This window comes from Lepidochelys kempii, chromosome 2 (genome assembly GCF_965140285.1).
Source record: "Lepidochelys kempii isolate rLepKem1 chromosome 2, rLepKem1.hap1, whole genome shotgun sequence".
Lineage (NCBI taxonomy): Eukaryota > Metazoa > Chordata > Testudines > Cheloniidae > Lepidochelys > Lepidochelys kempii.
Genome location: NC_136381.1, coordinates 15,924,952 through 15,940,918, shown reverse-complemented (window position 1 = coordinate 15,940,918; position 15,967 = coordinate 15,924,952). Strand labels below are relative to the sequence as shown.

Genomic DNA, 15,967 nt, shown 5'->3' with positions numbered 1-15,967 from the left:
TAGTTCAATTCATCTCTGCAGATTTAATATAGTAGCATGAGAATATTTCATTCTCTGTCTTCTAGTTGGAATGGAGCACTTTATTTAAGGGCATCTTTACAAGCTATGCAGCCAAACCACCTCAGGTGGCACCATGGCAAGTTATTACCAGCGAAGTACATACAATGGTCACAGTCAAGTCACACTGAGATAGCAGGGACAAGATAGGAGAACTACAGTATCTCAGGTATCACTGCATATATCACCTGTGGGCACCAATATTACTGATTGGACTAAGTCCTCATGCTACTCTGCTGTGGTCCACATGCCCTTTCCCTCAGACAGCAGATATTTTGTGGTGTAATCTAGGTTTTCACAAACAGGTTACTCTATTACCCCACTGTAGAACTTAATTATAGCTAGGCATTCTTTTAATAAATACATACTTACTGTATCCCATTCCCTGAACAAAATATTTGAAAGCTTCTGCAAGCTTTGCAGGCTGTAAAAGGAAATGGAAACACATTGAGTACAGTAATTGTCAAATGAGAAACACTAGTATAAGTAGTCTTATTCTCCCCCTGGGCTCTACTCAATAGTGTTACACATATAAAGAATGAGTACACAACTGAGAAAATTCCCTAGGTCAGATTTTGTTCTCTCCTCCTCTGCCCTGCCACCCCTGTTATATACCTATTGTACATGAACATTACTGTACAGCATGTTAGTTCAGTCAATTCTCCAACTGACCTCCAACAGGCCCAAGTTTTGCTGATTTGCATAGTTTAATAGACTGCTACTACTCTTGAACTGCTGTGTGTATACACACAAATGTTTTCCTCTGCTACTGGGCAAAGCAGTGACTCAACAAACTGGGGTGACAATATTTTTAATTGAACTTATGCAATATTCTTTTGCACCCCAAATCTAGAGAATAATGGCTCTTCGGTTTAACTTTACATAAAATCAACAGGAGGAGCAGAATAAGCTCTACATTGGTATTCAAGCTTCTTAAGGTTTTGCCATTCTAAACAACTTTTAAAAAAACAAAACAAGGATGGAGTGTCTTTCTTGCACCCCTCCCTGTCACTAATCACATTATACACCGCTAGCGCAATCTTGATCTCTTTTCAATTGTAGCTGTTTACAAATTCCAGTTTCTTCAGAGTAATTTCATACCTACATTTCAGAATGCCTCCATTTGGCTCAAACTAGAACAAAACGTATACCCTGCAAGTTAGTGTATAGGGTCAGCTTCTTTAGTGAATCGCCCTAAACAATAGTTAAAATAGTAGTGTACAAAGTCTGTTGTATGAGGAGCCTTGGAATTTATGTCTAAACAGATTTCAAAAACACTTGTGCATTCTACTAGACCAGATTAGTGCACATAAGAACAGACTAGTTATTTCCTGCCTCCCATCCTGAACCAAACTATAAATAGCACAAATAACTAAATATTTGACTTAATGATCGTTCAGAAGCAGTAATCCATGTTAGTTTAGTCAGTAAGCAAAAGGTAATGTCTATATTCCAAATACAAACCCTTACACAGTTAAGGCTTAATTAGTGGAAATATCCCATCCTAACCTTAATTTTGTGCTTGGTTGATCTTTAAAGAAGAGAGATCAGGTGACAATGACATTACTACTCATGAATGATAGCCACTTAACACTTGGGAACAATGAATACCCTTCAGAATGGGGCCCCATTTGTCACATTCTGCAAAACAGACTAGTGTAATGAGTTTCAGAGTAGCAGCCGTGTTAGTCTGTATCCGTAAAAAGAAAAGGAGTACTTGTGACATCTTAGAGGCTAACAAATTTATTAGAGCATAAGCTTTCGTGAGCTACAGCTCACTTCATTGGATGCATCAGATGAAGTGAGCTGTAGCTCACGAAAGCTTAGAGACTAACAAATTTATTAGAGCATAAGGTGCCACAAGTACTCCTTTTCTTTTTACTGTAAGAAGCATTAGCAAGTTCAGTCAGTCAAATCATACCTGGGAAACTTGAGGGAGACCACCACAGTCTGCCATCTATAAGAAAGTAAAAAGGTAGGTCAGCACAGTACCAGAACAGGAGTTCCTTTGAGTTCAGAGATTGTACCAAAGAAATATATTCAAGGTTTGTGTATCTGGCACTTTGGAGACAGACATTTATTCTCATCACACAGATAGGAAAGCTTGAGTAGAAGGCAACAGGTAAGGCTTTTTATAAGGTGAACACCAGTTTCTTAATGCATTAGAAATCCAGATGGCCAGCGCTTACTGGATTTCAATGGTATGCCTTGGCTATGAACAGGAAGATGGCACACAGGTGAAGGAGGAAATACCCTTACAGGTGAGGGTATTAAAGTCAGCAGCAATGGCTGAGATGGTGGAGGACTCCAACAGGAGGTAGATTTGTTAAGGGAAGCAAGATCTGTGAAAGCAGTCAGACTGTCTACACATTTTTTGTAGCACTTAAGTTTTCTTGCTTGTCCACCCCTTCAAAAACAAAAAAAAAACAAAAAAAAAAAAAACAACCACACACCAAAAAACACAGGAACAGGAACATTTCAGTGAATGCTATGAACAGAAAGTCAAATTGTGAATTACAGGAAGCCTGCAGTCCTATCGGGGATTAGCTAGCAGTAAAACAAATCTTGCTAATGGTCTAGTTATAGGAACGTAATTCATAACCTCAATCTCAGAAAGAGTGGTCATGTACAGAGGTCTCCAGCTGAACAATGACAGATGAGAATTTATGATTGCAGGGTGAGGGGGGCAGGAGAGGATTTAGACAGCTAAAATTCTCTATTAATGTTAGACCAATGCAACAAAACATTGAGAATCTATTGCTTTGACAATAGTACTGACTGCCTTCTTAATTATATCCTAGTATGGAATATGGCATGAACACCAAGTCTTGACTAGACACTTTCTATAAGAGATTAAATAAAAAAGTTCAGTACTGCAAACTACAGATGCACCCACTCCATGACTGAAGAGCAAATACTAGAAACAAGCTCTCTTCTCCCAAAACTCTTGATTTGGAAATCCACTGTGTCAAATAAAGGGAAACATTAAAAGCCACTTCTGATTCTGAGCTATGCTGGAAAGTAGCCCAGAGTAACAGAAAAGGCAGCCAGGTAGGACAGTGAATGAAAATCAGAACATTACATATTTATTCTACAGAGTGATTACAGCTTGTTTTGTTGTTGCAGGAAGAGAAGAATCTAAATAAAAATGAGTTTACAAAAAAAACTTCAATAAAGATTTCAAAAGTAAAGATGGATTCAACACACACTATGTCAGTTGCAAAAGGTTTCAGACAAGGTCCAGGGGGTATTTGGGCCTGCATATTCATCTTTTAGAAGGAGCCTTCAGCTCTAATCAAGTTCTATAGGAGCAGAGAATGCGCTGCACTTCGCAGGAGTCAGAACCCTGAGGTTAACTGAACTATTTGAAATCTCCCAAATAAGTTTTGCTGAATTAAAGGGTGACTCCAGATGAACAGGTGCACTGTTTAATTATTTAGACCAATTCCTTTAGGATAAGGACATTCTATCAAATCACAGTTGAATGGGAAAGTTGAATGTTTCCTAGAGAGGGGCACTATCTAGCTAACAAGTCTGTCCATCTGCCAGTCAGAAAAAGCAATTAGAAAGTCTTAAAGGAGATAACTGAATTGGAGACAATGTCTATACTGCATGTTAGGGGAGGGCTTCCTCAGCTCGGTTACACATACTTCTGCTAGCTACCTCTCTTCAAGCTAGTAGAAGTATAAATAGCAGCATAATCATGGCAGCTCTGGAAATGGCAGTGGAGGCATTACTGAGCTATACCAAGTACAAACTCTGCTGCAACCAGCATTTATACTTGTGCTAGCTTGATGAGAGGTAGAGAGAGTACTTGTACACAAACAGGGGAATCCCAACCCTAACTCGCAGTGTTAACAGTCTAGGACGACTGAGGGCTTGTCTATGCTAATCTGCAGTTTGGACTTTAGGGGGAAGAGTTACAGCATGCAATAGATTGCTGTGCTGTAATGTTAATGCAAACGAGGTACCTTTCAGTTTGCATGTGCAGTGTCCACATAGAGCAATTACAATGCAGCACTTTGAGTGCAGTAATTCACAACCATGTAATGCAAATGTGGGGCAGGGCAGACAGTCTGAAACTTGTGCAGAAAACAAAGCAGAAAACAACTCTTTAGGTGGGGCAACCCAGCCACCCTGGGCAATGGCCTGTGATATGATCATGATGAACATATTATGCAGTCAGTCACTATGCTACTTGCAGTATTCTTGAGCCCAGAATGTTTGTGGATGAGTCTGCTCACAGAAAGCGTGCAGACAAGAGAACAGAGCAACTGCACAATGTACATAGGTGCAACTATGGACCAGAACAAAACTAAATCCAATTTTAGGTTTATGAGCATCAAATACATTTAATCAGGCATGTCATTCCCTCAGTCAAAGTTAATATTTAACTAAGGTTTAGCTCATCTGTCCCCATTCTCTTCCCTCAAACCCTCTTTTGAGGTTTCAGGAGGTTTGTATGAACCAGAAGTCTTTAAACCACGATTTGAGGCCTTCAATAGCTCAGACATGGGTTAGGGGTTTGTTACAGGAGTGGGTGGGTGAGATTCTGTGGCATGCGTTGTGCAGGAGGTCAGACTAGATGATCATAATGGTCTCTTCTGACCTTAAAAAGGGTATGATTATGCCACTCCAAAATGACCATTCAACAGGTCAAAGTCAGGGTCTCAAACTTAGTAAAATTGATTTAAGTCTGTTTCTTTACATATGTAAAAGATTTAAATGGTTTTCATTCTACTTCTGGTCTAGCCTGGGCCTGACATAAGGCAATTAAGAGAAAGTTGTTGATCACTTGTGATCAAATAAATTCTACAAAGTGTCTGGCTACTGAAATCCAGAACGTTATTTGTGACTACTCCTTTGAGGCAAAAATATCCTATTAGCAGAAGCCTGACTAGTTCACTCTGCAGCAGCATTTTGCACTGACAATACAGTTTTACTTCATTAAATGACCCCCTCCTAATCCTGTCAAGTACCAGTTTTTAAAATCTGTTATAGGATAAGTTTCTAACTATATAGCCAGTATCATCCTCTTCTTAATGGTTAGCTCAGGGTTTCAACCCCGAGGTTCTGTATATTGTCTGTGAGTCCACCGTTTAAAGACACTTTTGTCCGCAAGTTTAAATTACTGTATACATATGTTGTATAACTAAAATGGTCTTTAAATTTAAAACAAAAAAAGACCAACCCCTTCCCCCCCCCCAAAGGTGAAAAAGTGTGTGAGCCCACAGCTATTTCCCCTCCCTCCTAAGTCTGAAGCATGCAAACAAATTCTCTCCAAATATTGTTTCTGCAACTGATCTGTTTTCTATCCTCCACTCCAGTAATGATTTCATTCACTAGTGCTGACTGCTCTGTGCTCAAGAACAAAAAACACACTTTCCCCAGTTAAAACTAATCTTACACAAATTTAGTATGTACTGGCATGTACCACACTGAGCTCATTTGTGCTCTCTAACTTGTGGTCTCACTTAAGACCAATGTGGTTGCATCATCGTAAAGCAAATATGTAATTTACGGTTCTTATTCCTATTACCTTTAGGAGTGTGGTCTTTGTTGGGTCCAGCTTAGAGTTGCACTCTACCTATATGGAAAAATAGCCGTGTTAGCATCTTATTTATTCTCATCTTCAAGACCATTAGTCTGAACTTATTAGTTCTTTGTGGTTCTCTCATCCAACTACTTTTTCCTTAAGTTAATTGCATTAATACCTTGTTCTCCAAAAGGGTTTGGCATACCCTAAATATTATACATCTTAGATTTTACCCCCTGTAGCTTTTCTAAAATATTATTCAAATTTTGTTCTAATAGTCTATTCCCACATGTACAAGCAAGTCCATTAGCAAGGAATTAGGAGAGTTTTGTGCTTCAAACACTGTAGTGGCAACAAACTGGGTCATGTGACTGGGGATCATGTGGTAGAATCCCAAATGGTAAGCAGCCATATGGCCAAAGAATAGACATACCCATTAAGGCACAATATTTTAAGTCAAGCAGCCATCTGAGGCTAGCTATATTGGCCAAAGCAACACACTGCTTCCAGAGTCACCAACTGCAAGACTCCATTTAACAGCAGAGAACATGCTACAATACTGGATTCAGATTCTCCTCTAAAGGAAACACATTTTTAGACCATTTTTCTCAACCAGCTCCTTCTATGCCTAAAGTACTGCTATGGCAACTGTCCCTAGAACAGTAGCCATTACATAATGGTATCCAGACAGAGGCTTAGACATCTAAGAACAGTGACTGCTCTGTCTTGAAAGGTCTGACAGGGAAGAGCTAACTGTGCTGGGTCAATAGCAGGAGACTTTCCTATATGGGTGTGATTTCTGCAATGCTGCTATAACTTCCCAGTTTGCATACCGATTAATACAAAGGAAAAGAAGTCTCTTTATTATGAAAGTCTGACTATACATACCACAGCATCAACAGCAGGAGAACTGTCACCAACCACCAACAGTGAAGGGCATCTGGTGGGGGCGAGGGGGGGGGTGGAGGGAAGAGATACAAGGCCATGGTTATTTCTATGCTCATTTCAACTTTCTCTGCCTCCACCCTGCTTTTCCCAAAATTCTCCTTTAGTATGATTGGAAGGATCCTGACCTGGTTAAGTGAGTAGAAGCAAGTTCTTGCATCTAATGTCCTAAAGATGTACCTGACTAGTTTTATTACTATTCCTGGAATCCTCTATATTAGTGAACAGCCATGTATTTTCTTCTACTTTTCTCCTGAATTCTTGTACATCTTCCCCTTTTTCCTACCACTTTTTTCTTAAGCATTTATCAGAGAAATGGTTATATTTTTTAAAAAGTGGAATGAGTTTGATTACAGAAGTTTAATGTTAAATTTAAAGTTTATATGTTATCTTTCATTAACCTTATTTTTTCTACTAGCTAATGAGCAAGTTTGTCTTTTTATTCCCTCCCCACCCCAGTAAACAAAAGTTTTGTAAAAGCACTCATGCTTCTAGTGGTTATATATTATACATACTTATGTTCAAATTGCAAGGTGATTGTTTTCTTAAGTGGGGTAAGGCTTCAAATTAAGCCAATTACATCCACTTTCTAAGCAAAGCAGTTTAAACCCCTTAAACTCAGGTTTGCAAATCCATCATACTTAAGAGTAAAAGCACCACCAGGCATCACCATCTTCTCCACTATTTAATCCCCACTTGAAGTACTACCCATCATGGACATGCTTCCCCTGTGACAAATTAACTGAACAGGCTGGGGAGGGGGAGAGATGAGTGACAACACATGCAAAGATTTAAATGCTTGCAATTGCTCCTCCCTTACGGCTAATTAAAGTTTTTAAACAGAATGCTATAGTCTGACCTCTTCACTGATTCAAGTTTGAGGATCACTTTACATCCAACTTGCTGAGACTGCAACTTTAGGAGGCACAACAAACTCTTCATGAAGGAAGTCATGATGTGCAGCAAGTTTTTAAACCCGAAATCCAAATTTTGAGACCCCTTTGTATCCATAAGCAGCAGCATGCATCTGCAATACTGAGCTGCCTTTTTATTATTATTATTAATTACTGAAGTGTACTGAAGCTTATTTCAATTAAAAACCTGGAATGTATATGCAAAAACACCCACCAATCATACCATTGCTTTAAGGCCTTTAACACACTGATATATTAAAGAGCAACTTGAGAGCGTCTCCTTGTGGCACACGATATTAAAACACTTAACCAATCAGGATGCTTTTATTATGTTCACCAATTGTAACTGGTAAAATATTTGGTCAACCATTTTTATTTAAATATACTGTTTAAATATGAATATATTGTAAATAAAACAAGGAGTTCACATTCCTGTGGTTCTTTTGGGTAATGCTGATTGCTAATTTGGCTCCTGAACTGAGATTGAGTATCACTGCTCTAATGACTGTCCCCGTGACAGTATCCATGCCACCGATAGTTACTCAAATCTAGCACAGATTTAACGTTTTTCCAATTCATACAAACCAGTAATATACTTACTGTAGAGTAACAACATTTGTTCCAGGAACAGGACGCTCAATCTCAAGATCTCTTCGACTGAAGATTGAGAGAGAAAAAGCTTATTGATACATTGGGATTCAGGTATTCACGTGAATCTCTACACTTTTCCAAACACGAAAACATAAGTTACTTAAAGAAAAGTATATATCAGAGATACAGCTGAGCTTTCTTTAGATTTGTAGTTTTAGTTTAGTCAGCCCCTGAAGTTTAAAAAACAAAAACAATACACGCGGTAGTGTTAAGATGACCCTTTGATAGAGTTATGGTTTCCAATACACTCTAACAAAAGATCAAGCAGAATTGTATCTGCTGCATAAATTATATTTGCTTGTCCCTTGACTAATTGCTTAACAGATTTCACTGTAAAGACTAATTGGAGAACAAAGTATATTACCTGTTGTATGAGTTGACAAAGAGATGAAGATTAGTTTGATTCATATCATGGACAATATGTTGGCGATAAGTCTGGATCAGATCATGGCTGTTATGAATCTCTTCCTAGATTAAAAATAGGATAATTTAATATTAAAATACTACTATGATAAGTGGCATTGTAGCATTGGTTAATTACAATTAAGACTTAATAAAACAAGCAAGACCCTTTAAGAAGCTTGTTACTTATTGGTGTTCTCAAACCATTGGTACCAGTATTTTTTTTTAAGGGTTGAAGTTCTGCGAATTGTCTGAAAGTCAGTTCCAGACTTAAATATGTTGATGTATAGTTTTATTAATTCAAGGCACTTAATCTCATAACAGTGCATGGTTTGCAATTTGCTTGTGCAATGTTGATGATCAACCTGAAATACACATCCTTTCTAACAAACCAAAAGGATGCAAAGAAAAGTCACTGGAGAGATATATAGTATCAAGGAAATACAGTTAAAACTGCTAACACTTCAGGATTAAGAGCCAGACTTTTAAAAACATTTAGTAATTATGTTCAGACCAAAACAGACGTTCACTAATTTGTCAGCTTTGAACATCTACAAAACTAAGCTCAATTCTGCAAGACAAGAGCAAGGAGCAAAGCTTCAAGGTCTTTAAAAACTGCAGTCTTTGAAAGTTAGTACTTTAAGAGTCTCACTCTACACAAGCCTTAGAAAATAGAGCATCTGACATTAAGGTAGGCACAAAAAAAAGCTTAGTTTATACCAGTAACTTGTTTTCTGGATTTAGGAATTGTGGTGCCAAAATACAGCAGGAGCGCTCTTATCAGGAGCCAAAACAATAAGCTGTATTGTACTATCAATGTTTAGAGTAGAAATTGCCACTGAAATCAGTGAGTTGTGCTTAGAACTTGACAATGATATTTAGTTCACCAATTTAACAAGCAATTAAATCTCTCCACTATGGCTATATGCAGCCTTTCATACACTGCATATCAAACTTCAGTGATAGGGGAAGTTGCACCTGGAAACATTTGAATTTAAAATGTTGCGTTTCAACCACAAACTATTCACAAGTTATAGCTTGGGTTTCAGTTTGGGGTATTTTAAAATTGTACAAAGTACAAGTTTTCAAATGTTTGAAGGATGATACATTAGCATCACTGGGCGCAGTGGCGCGCACCTGTATTCCCAGCTACCTGGGAGGCTGAGGCTGGCAGATTGCTTGAGCTCAGTAGTTCTGGGCTGCAGTGTGCTATGCCAATCAGGTGTCCGTTGCCACTGACAGCCTGGCCAGCAGGCAGCTGAAGGAATGGCTAAAACATGAATGATGTGTTATGATCAGTGCTGGACCAATCGATCAAGGTGACATTAGCTTTCCCCACAATACGAGAGCTAAATAAGTGGAGCCTCAAAGTAGCTTACCTTCCCAAAAAGATGTGAAATGACCATATCTGGAAGGGCATGAGCCCATCCTGAAATCTAAACAGTGAGAAACAGTTAAACAAGAGTCATTGACCAGCATAATCCAAAGGAAGATTTTTCAGCTAGAAGTGCTAGCTCTCCCAGGATTAGGTCAGATATTTACACTAGTTACTAGTAATCATGTCAGAGGGCACTACAAGTGCAAGTAGCACAAACCACACTGGAAAAGTGCCCACAGGATAGAACTCTTGGAATATCCTTGCAGTTTACTTAGTGTGAGCATATAAGCATCATAGTGAATGCACAGTAGATGGAGGAAAGAATGCCCCATACTCATGTAATCATTCCTTCTTAGAACTTTGTTTACGAACAGCCCACAAACAGCTAGGCCAAAAATTCTACCTTTAGGACAAACCACCTGCATCTGGATAGCGTTCCTACATTGGTACCCAACACATGTGCAGTAGTAGTTCCCAGAACAAATGCAAATAAGTTTTGAAAGGAGCAAAATCCAATGATACCACCATGAGGCTCAGTGATTCTGAATGAGTGTTGAGAGAAGCACGGGGAATGGGACACAAGAATTTAAGTGAGCCAAGGCTATTGGGTGAGGTGATCACCTATTTTGCAGGCCAGTTAGCCCATCTTTATAAGTAGCTTTTCAGTCCCTCCCAGGTCAAGTAACATTTGTTAATCCAGTAAAGCCCCTCTTCTGTTAAACCAAGGAGGTAAATATCTCAATCTTATGAGAGACTATCCTACACCCCGCCCCCCCATCTCTGGAACCAGAGCACATTTTGTCATGGCATTACAAGATGTGCCTTGATTTGCTCAATTCAGGACTTGGCAGACAAGTTGTTTAGCCTAGAAATACCAGAGTTTTTGTAACTTCCTCCATTTATCCATTGGAAGTTCTATATGCAGAGACTTAGAGCCACCCACCTGTTTTCTGGGGTGCAAGTATGCCCAAACACTTAATATGAACATGTTACAAACATGTCCAAAAACCATGCGTCTTGTCCAGTATTAGCTTGTACATACCATTTTTAGGCTTGCATTGTTCACTCATTTAAACGTTAGACCTTGAAGCTTAAGGTCCTTAGTATCCCTTAGTCTTTAGATTAAAATGTGGTCAGAAGATGCATGAAGATTATTATGCATTTTACTGCACAGAGGTGTCACTTCTAAGACAGTGACACATTCTTGATGATCCTGTGTCATAACCCTCCTGGCTATTGCAGTTAATTAATGCATTTTTCCCTGATGCCCTTAACATTTTTGAAACATGTACTTTTCCTAATTTTCAATGCCCTAGCTCACATTATGGATTTCTGGTTGGCAGGCAAAGCTATGGGCAAAGAAGTGGTTACTTACCTGTAGCTGAAGGTTCTTTGAGATGTGTGATCCCTATCTGTATTCCACTGAGGGTTTACACATGAACACGCATCTTGAGCTGGAGAATTTGAAAGTAGTAGTCTGTTGGTCTGTGCATGCACCCTTGCTTTACCTCCTGGTTTCAACTGAGGTAATAAAGAGCAAAGCAGACTGACTGGACCTCCTGTTCCTTCTCCACAGCAAACTGAACAGATCCGCAGCAGAGGGGAAGAAGGGTGGGAAGTGGAACTGCACATCTCAAAGAACCTCCGGTTACAGGTAAGTAACTGCATCTTCTTTGATTGAGGGTCCCCATTGTATTCCACAGAGGGTGATTAACAAGCAGTACCTAATTCAGAGGAGGGTGCGAGGAAGAGGATGGAACAGTGGATGGGAAGACAGTCACGCCAAATGAGGCATCTGTGACAGTCTTGTGCCAAGGAGTAATGCGTAGCTAAGGAATGTACTACCCTACATAACTGGAAGCAACACATTGTGCAGGGCGGCTGTAGTTGATGCTTGCACTCTTGTGGAATGGGCTCTCACCCCAACAGGTGGAGGCAATCCCAATAGCAAAGCAGAATGCATCCCAAAATCAATTTAGAAATCCTGTGTGGAGATTGCCTGCCCCTTAATTATTCCAGCTATAGCAACAGTCTAGGAGGTTTCCTGATTAGTCTCTTCCTCTGCATGTAAAAGGCCAAGGTCCTGCAACATCAAGGGAGTGAAGGTGCTGCTCCTCTGATGAGGTGTGAAGGAAGTAGGTAAGTGTATGGGTTGGTTGAGATAAAACCAGGAAACAACCTTGGCCCTGAACCTGCAACCCAGGTTTCTACCAGAATGGTCCACGGTCCTTCTGTTCTGGTCAATACTTGCCTATCCCTCATTGGCCACACGGCATGTACATCACAGCCTTTCTTGCTTCTGCCTTTGCAGTCTTCAGCTGTGGCTCCAGAGTCTATCCACGCATGCGTCTCCCCTCCCCCCAAAGTACTCTCCACCCTCCAGTGGTGGATAGACCTGGGGCAGATTTGCGCCAGAATTCCATTCTTCCAACACTTCACAGATGCATCATTTGCTAGATGGGGTGAGCACATGACGCAAGGGACTTGGATCTCTCAGGAATCCAGAAGGCACATCAACATTCTGGAGCGCTGGGCACTATGGACAGCATGTCTCTCATCCATTCTTTCCCATCATGTTCTCATTGTGTCTGAGACCGTTTATTACAAACAGACAAGAAAGCACAAGATCAACCGTACTCAGTGTAGAAGCAGTTCATCCGTGGGACTAATGCATTGCCCACAAGATCCTGTTGTCCCCAGCCTATCTTCATGTACCACAGGCAGCACTGATGTTTGTTCATGTACAGAGAAGAATGTAGGCAGGAGACGCAGATCTTGAACCCAGGCATAATCCAGTTTCCAGGCATAGGGACTGGTAAATGGATTCCCCAAAGTCTCTCTCCTAAAAACTACTACTATACACTAAAAACAGCAAAACCAAGAAAAACTACATGCAATTTTAAAACGGGTTGGGGTGTTTTTTTTTTTTAAAGTGTGTCAGACAAGAGGACACTAACAGCTCCTACTCAGACAACAAGGCAGTGAGAAGGAACTGGAGGCATGGTCAATCCACCCCAGTTTATCACCTTGGTCAAAACCATGAGGTGAAGACAGGGTGCAAACCAATGGACACTACTACTTTCAAATTCTCTGGCTCCGGACACATGGCATGCATTCTGTGATGGGGCAAGGCCAGATGGCTATAGAAAAGTAAAGTAGTGGGAGAAATATATTAGCTCCAGGCTAAACAAATCCCTGGTACCAGGATAAGCGAAATGGCAGCTGTTCCAGGTCAATTAAGACACCTGGGGCCAATTGAGAACTTTCCAGAAGGCAGGGAGAATGCTAGGTTGATTGGGACACCTGAAGCCAATCAGGAGCTGGCTGAAACTAGTTAAAAGCCTCCCAGTTAGTCAGGTGGGTGTGCACATTAGGAGCTGTGGGAGGAAGTTGTGTTGGTGGAGAGGCTGAGTAGTACACACCATATCAGGCACAAGGAAGGAGGCCCTGAGGTAAGGGTGAAGTGGAGCTTGAGGAAGTGAGGGCTGCTGTGGTGGGAAGTAGCCCAGGGAATTGTACATGTCATGTTTCTAAAAGGGTCAGCTACCATAGCTGATACTATTAGGGTCTCTGGGCTGGAGCCCAGAGTAGAGGGTGGGCCTGGGCTCCCCCGACTTTGCCCCCTGATTAATCACTGAGACTAGGAGAGAGAGACTGCAAGGAAGGATAACTTCTCACCTCCCTCGCTTGGTTATGATGAAAATGGCTCGGTAGACTGACCCTTGTCTCTAGAGAGAAGGGTTATGTGGAGGGTCACAGTGAGCCTCTGAGGCTAGTGAAATCTGCCAGGAAACACAGGACCCATGGAGGCAAGGACAAAGCTTTGTAACAATGCATAAACCTGCTAGTGGAATATAGATAGGGACCATCACTTGAAAGATGGAAAACTATGTACTGCACTAGCTTGTACAATGAAATTGTTTCCAGATCTAGACCTCAACAAAAGCATTTACAATAAATTGACAGCTACAGTACAATGGCACTGCTGGGTACAGCTACAGCAGTGGTCACCAACTGGTCTATTGCACTCAATTGGTCAATCCTAGAGGAACTCCCAGTTGATTGCAATCTCTGGTAGTGCAGTGTGGCTGCTGCTAAGGCAGGCTCCCTGCCTGTTCCCAGCCCCATGCCGCTCCTGGAAGTGGCCAGTGTGGCCCTGCAACCCCCTGCCCCAGCCTGGAGCTCCCTTCTGCACCCCAACCCCCAGGCTCAGCCCAGAGCCCCCTCCCACACTGTGAACCCCTTAGCCCCAGCCCAGAGCCTGCACTCCCTCCCAAACCCCTACCCCAGCGAAAGTGAGGGGGGAAATGGAGTGAGTGGGGCAGGGTAGATCCTGGGTTGCCCTTAAATTCCAAAAGTGATCTTGGTCATAAAAGGGTTGGAGACCACTGAGCTATACTTTATCAACCCTACAGGAAGTACTCCAGTTAAAACTGAGGAATGGAACCAAAAGCAATTATCCTTTAATATTACAGCCACAATTTTAATAAGGGAATACAAACTGAAAAAAGCTTAGCTAAAATCTGATGTGACATTTTAAGAGCCCATTGTTCAAGTGCAAACCTTTTTAAAAAAAAACCAACCAGCCAGATTGCATGTGATTTAAAAAAAAAAAGTTTACCTTAGTTGCTGCCCAGTCCATCCATCCTTCAGCACAAGGGTTTACATTGATGAGAACTAGTCCTTCCACCATTTCTGGATTGTTCAGCTGCAATTTAGGAAATCATGTGAACATGCAAGTCGCCAGATATATAACAGTACAGAGTTTAAATTAGAGGGATAATCATTTTGGGGCAGGGCATTGGGAAGTATAATTTTATCATGTGAAAGAGAGAAGCTTTGTCTTTATTATCAAAGTTGTCCAGCCAAATTACTTTGAGTATTTAACTTCTTCACTTTAATGGGAATTCTCTACCTTAAATGTAAGAAACCACCATCCACAAGTTAACTGGGTAGAGCCCTGGGTTTAACAGATCTAATCTTTTGAATTAGCCATCCTGCAGATAATGTTATTTCACTTTAAAAACTTGACTGCTTAAATAAGTGGGTATGGCAGGGTAGGAAGTATTTACATAGGCTACAGGTGTCATGTAGGTTAGCTTCAAGGCAGCTCCATGAAACTTACAGCAAACCTAGTTAAGATGTAGGCACCAGCTCCAGTTCCCATTCCAATAACACTTTTCAGCCTATACAGAGCAGTTATGTGCAACAAAACAAAAAAGTGTGTCAGTAAAAGTGCACTGAAACAAACAAGTTCCATCCAACCAATTTCTCCCTTTTAGGTAAGACCTCCTACATGCCAGTTCATGATTATATAGCTGGTCAGCAGCTGGCGTAAATGGTCACAACTGCATTGACTTCAGTGGGGCTTTGAAAATGTACAACAGATCTGCTCCTAGCAGTTAGCAAAGTAACTTAGTGCTCTTGGTTTCAGCTAAATAGTTATATTCATGGGACATCTGTCCATCTGCATTCTAGTAATAGTGACAGTTACAGTATTTCTTTACAGAAATATACTGGGTGAGCTATAGTATTCTGATTCTGGAAGGGAAATCAGCTGCCCTGATTTGCAAGATTTCCCTGGCAAATACCAAGTGCTGAAATAGGTACGGCTTATTTTAACAGCCTCCTATCATGACTATGGGACAATGTCACCCCAATCTTTTCTTTCTTCAGCAGTGAAAGTGAAAGGCTGTTATGCCAGTTATCAGGCAATACATAAGTTACCAGAATACACTGAACTGAAACTAGTCTTATGAATAACTTGAACAGCATATACCAATAAGGTACAAATAGTACCAATTTCAGTACAGTGCAAATTAAAGCATTTTACTACAGTAGAAGGGGAGAAAAATCAGTACAAAACAAGTCATACAATATTTTAATAAAAACATGACAAGAGACTGGTGTACTCTAAATCAGTGACATTAAGAAGTGGGAAAAAATATATATATACCAAACAGGCTTGTTTAACATTTATCTGAATTCAAATTAGAATGTCTTGCTCTGAGAGGCTAGATGCTAGAAATTTAGTGATTCAGAGTCTTACACTGAACTATTGACACATTTGAGGACATTAAATTT

General features: G+C 40.5%; 1 protein-coding gene across 3 annotated transcripts in view; it reads right to left on the bottom strand.

Annotated features, from left to right (window-relative positions):
• Window positions 1–15,967, bottom strand: part of NDRG1 (N-myc downstream regulated 1) — a 65,195-nt gene that overhangs the window by 2,796 nt on the left and 46,432 nt on the right. For 2 of the 3 annotated variants that reach the window (XM_073330065.2, XM_073330066.2), the window contains exons 7-15: window positions 15,009–15,069; window positions 14,505–14,591; window positions 9,885–9,941; window positions 8,468–8,571; window positions 8,053–8,109; window positions 6,482–6,533; window positions 5,597–5,644; window positions 1,979–2,014; window positions 430–481 (exon numbers count right to left, since the gene is read on the bottom strand). In XM_073330065.2, the coding sequence (XP_073186166.1) occupies window positions 430–481; window positions 1,979–2,014; window positions 5,597–5,644; window positions 6,482–6,533; window positions 8,053–8,109; window positions 8,468–8,571; window positions 9,885–9,941; window positions 14,505–14,591; window positions 15,009–15,069 (554 nt within the window). The remainder of the gene's footprint in view (window positions 1–429; window positions 482–1,978; window positions 2,015–5,596; window positions 5,645–6,481; window positions 6,534–8,052; window positions 8,110–8,467; window positions 8,572–9,884; window positions 9,942–14,504; window positions 14,592–15,008; window positions 15,070–15,967) is intronic. The other variant, XM_073330067.2, reaches the window with a different exon arrangement.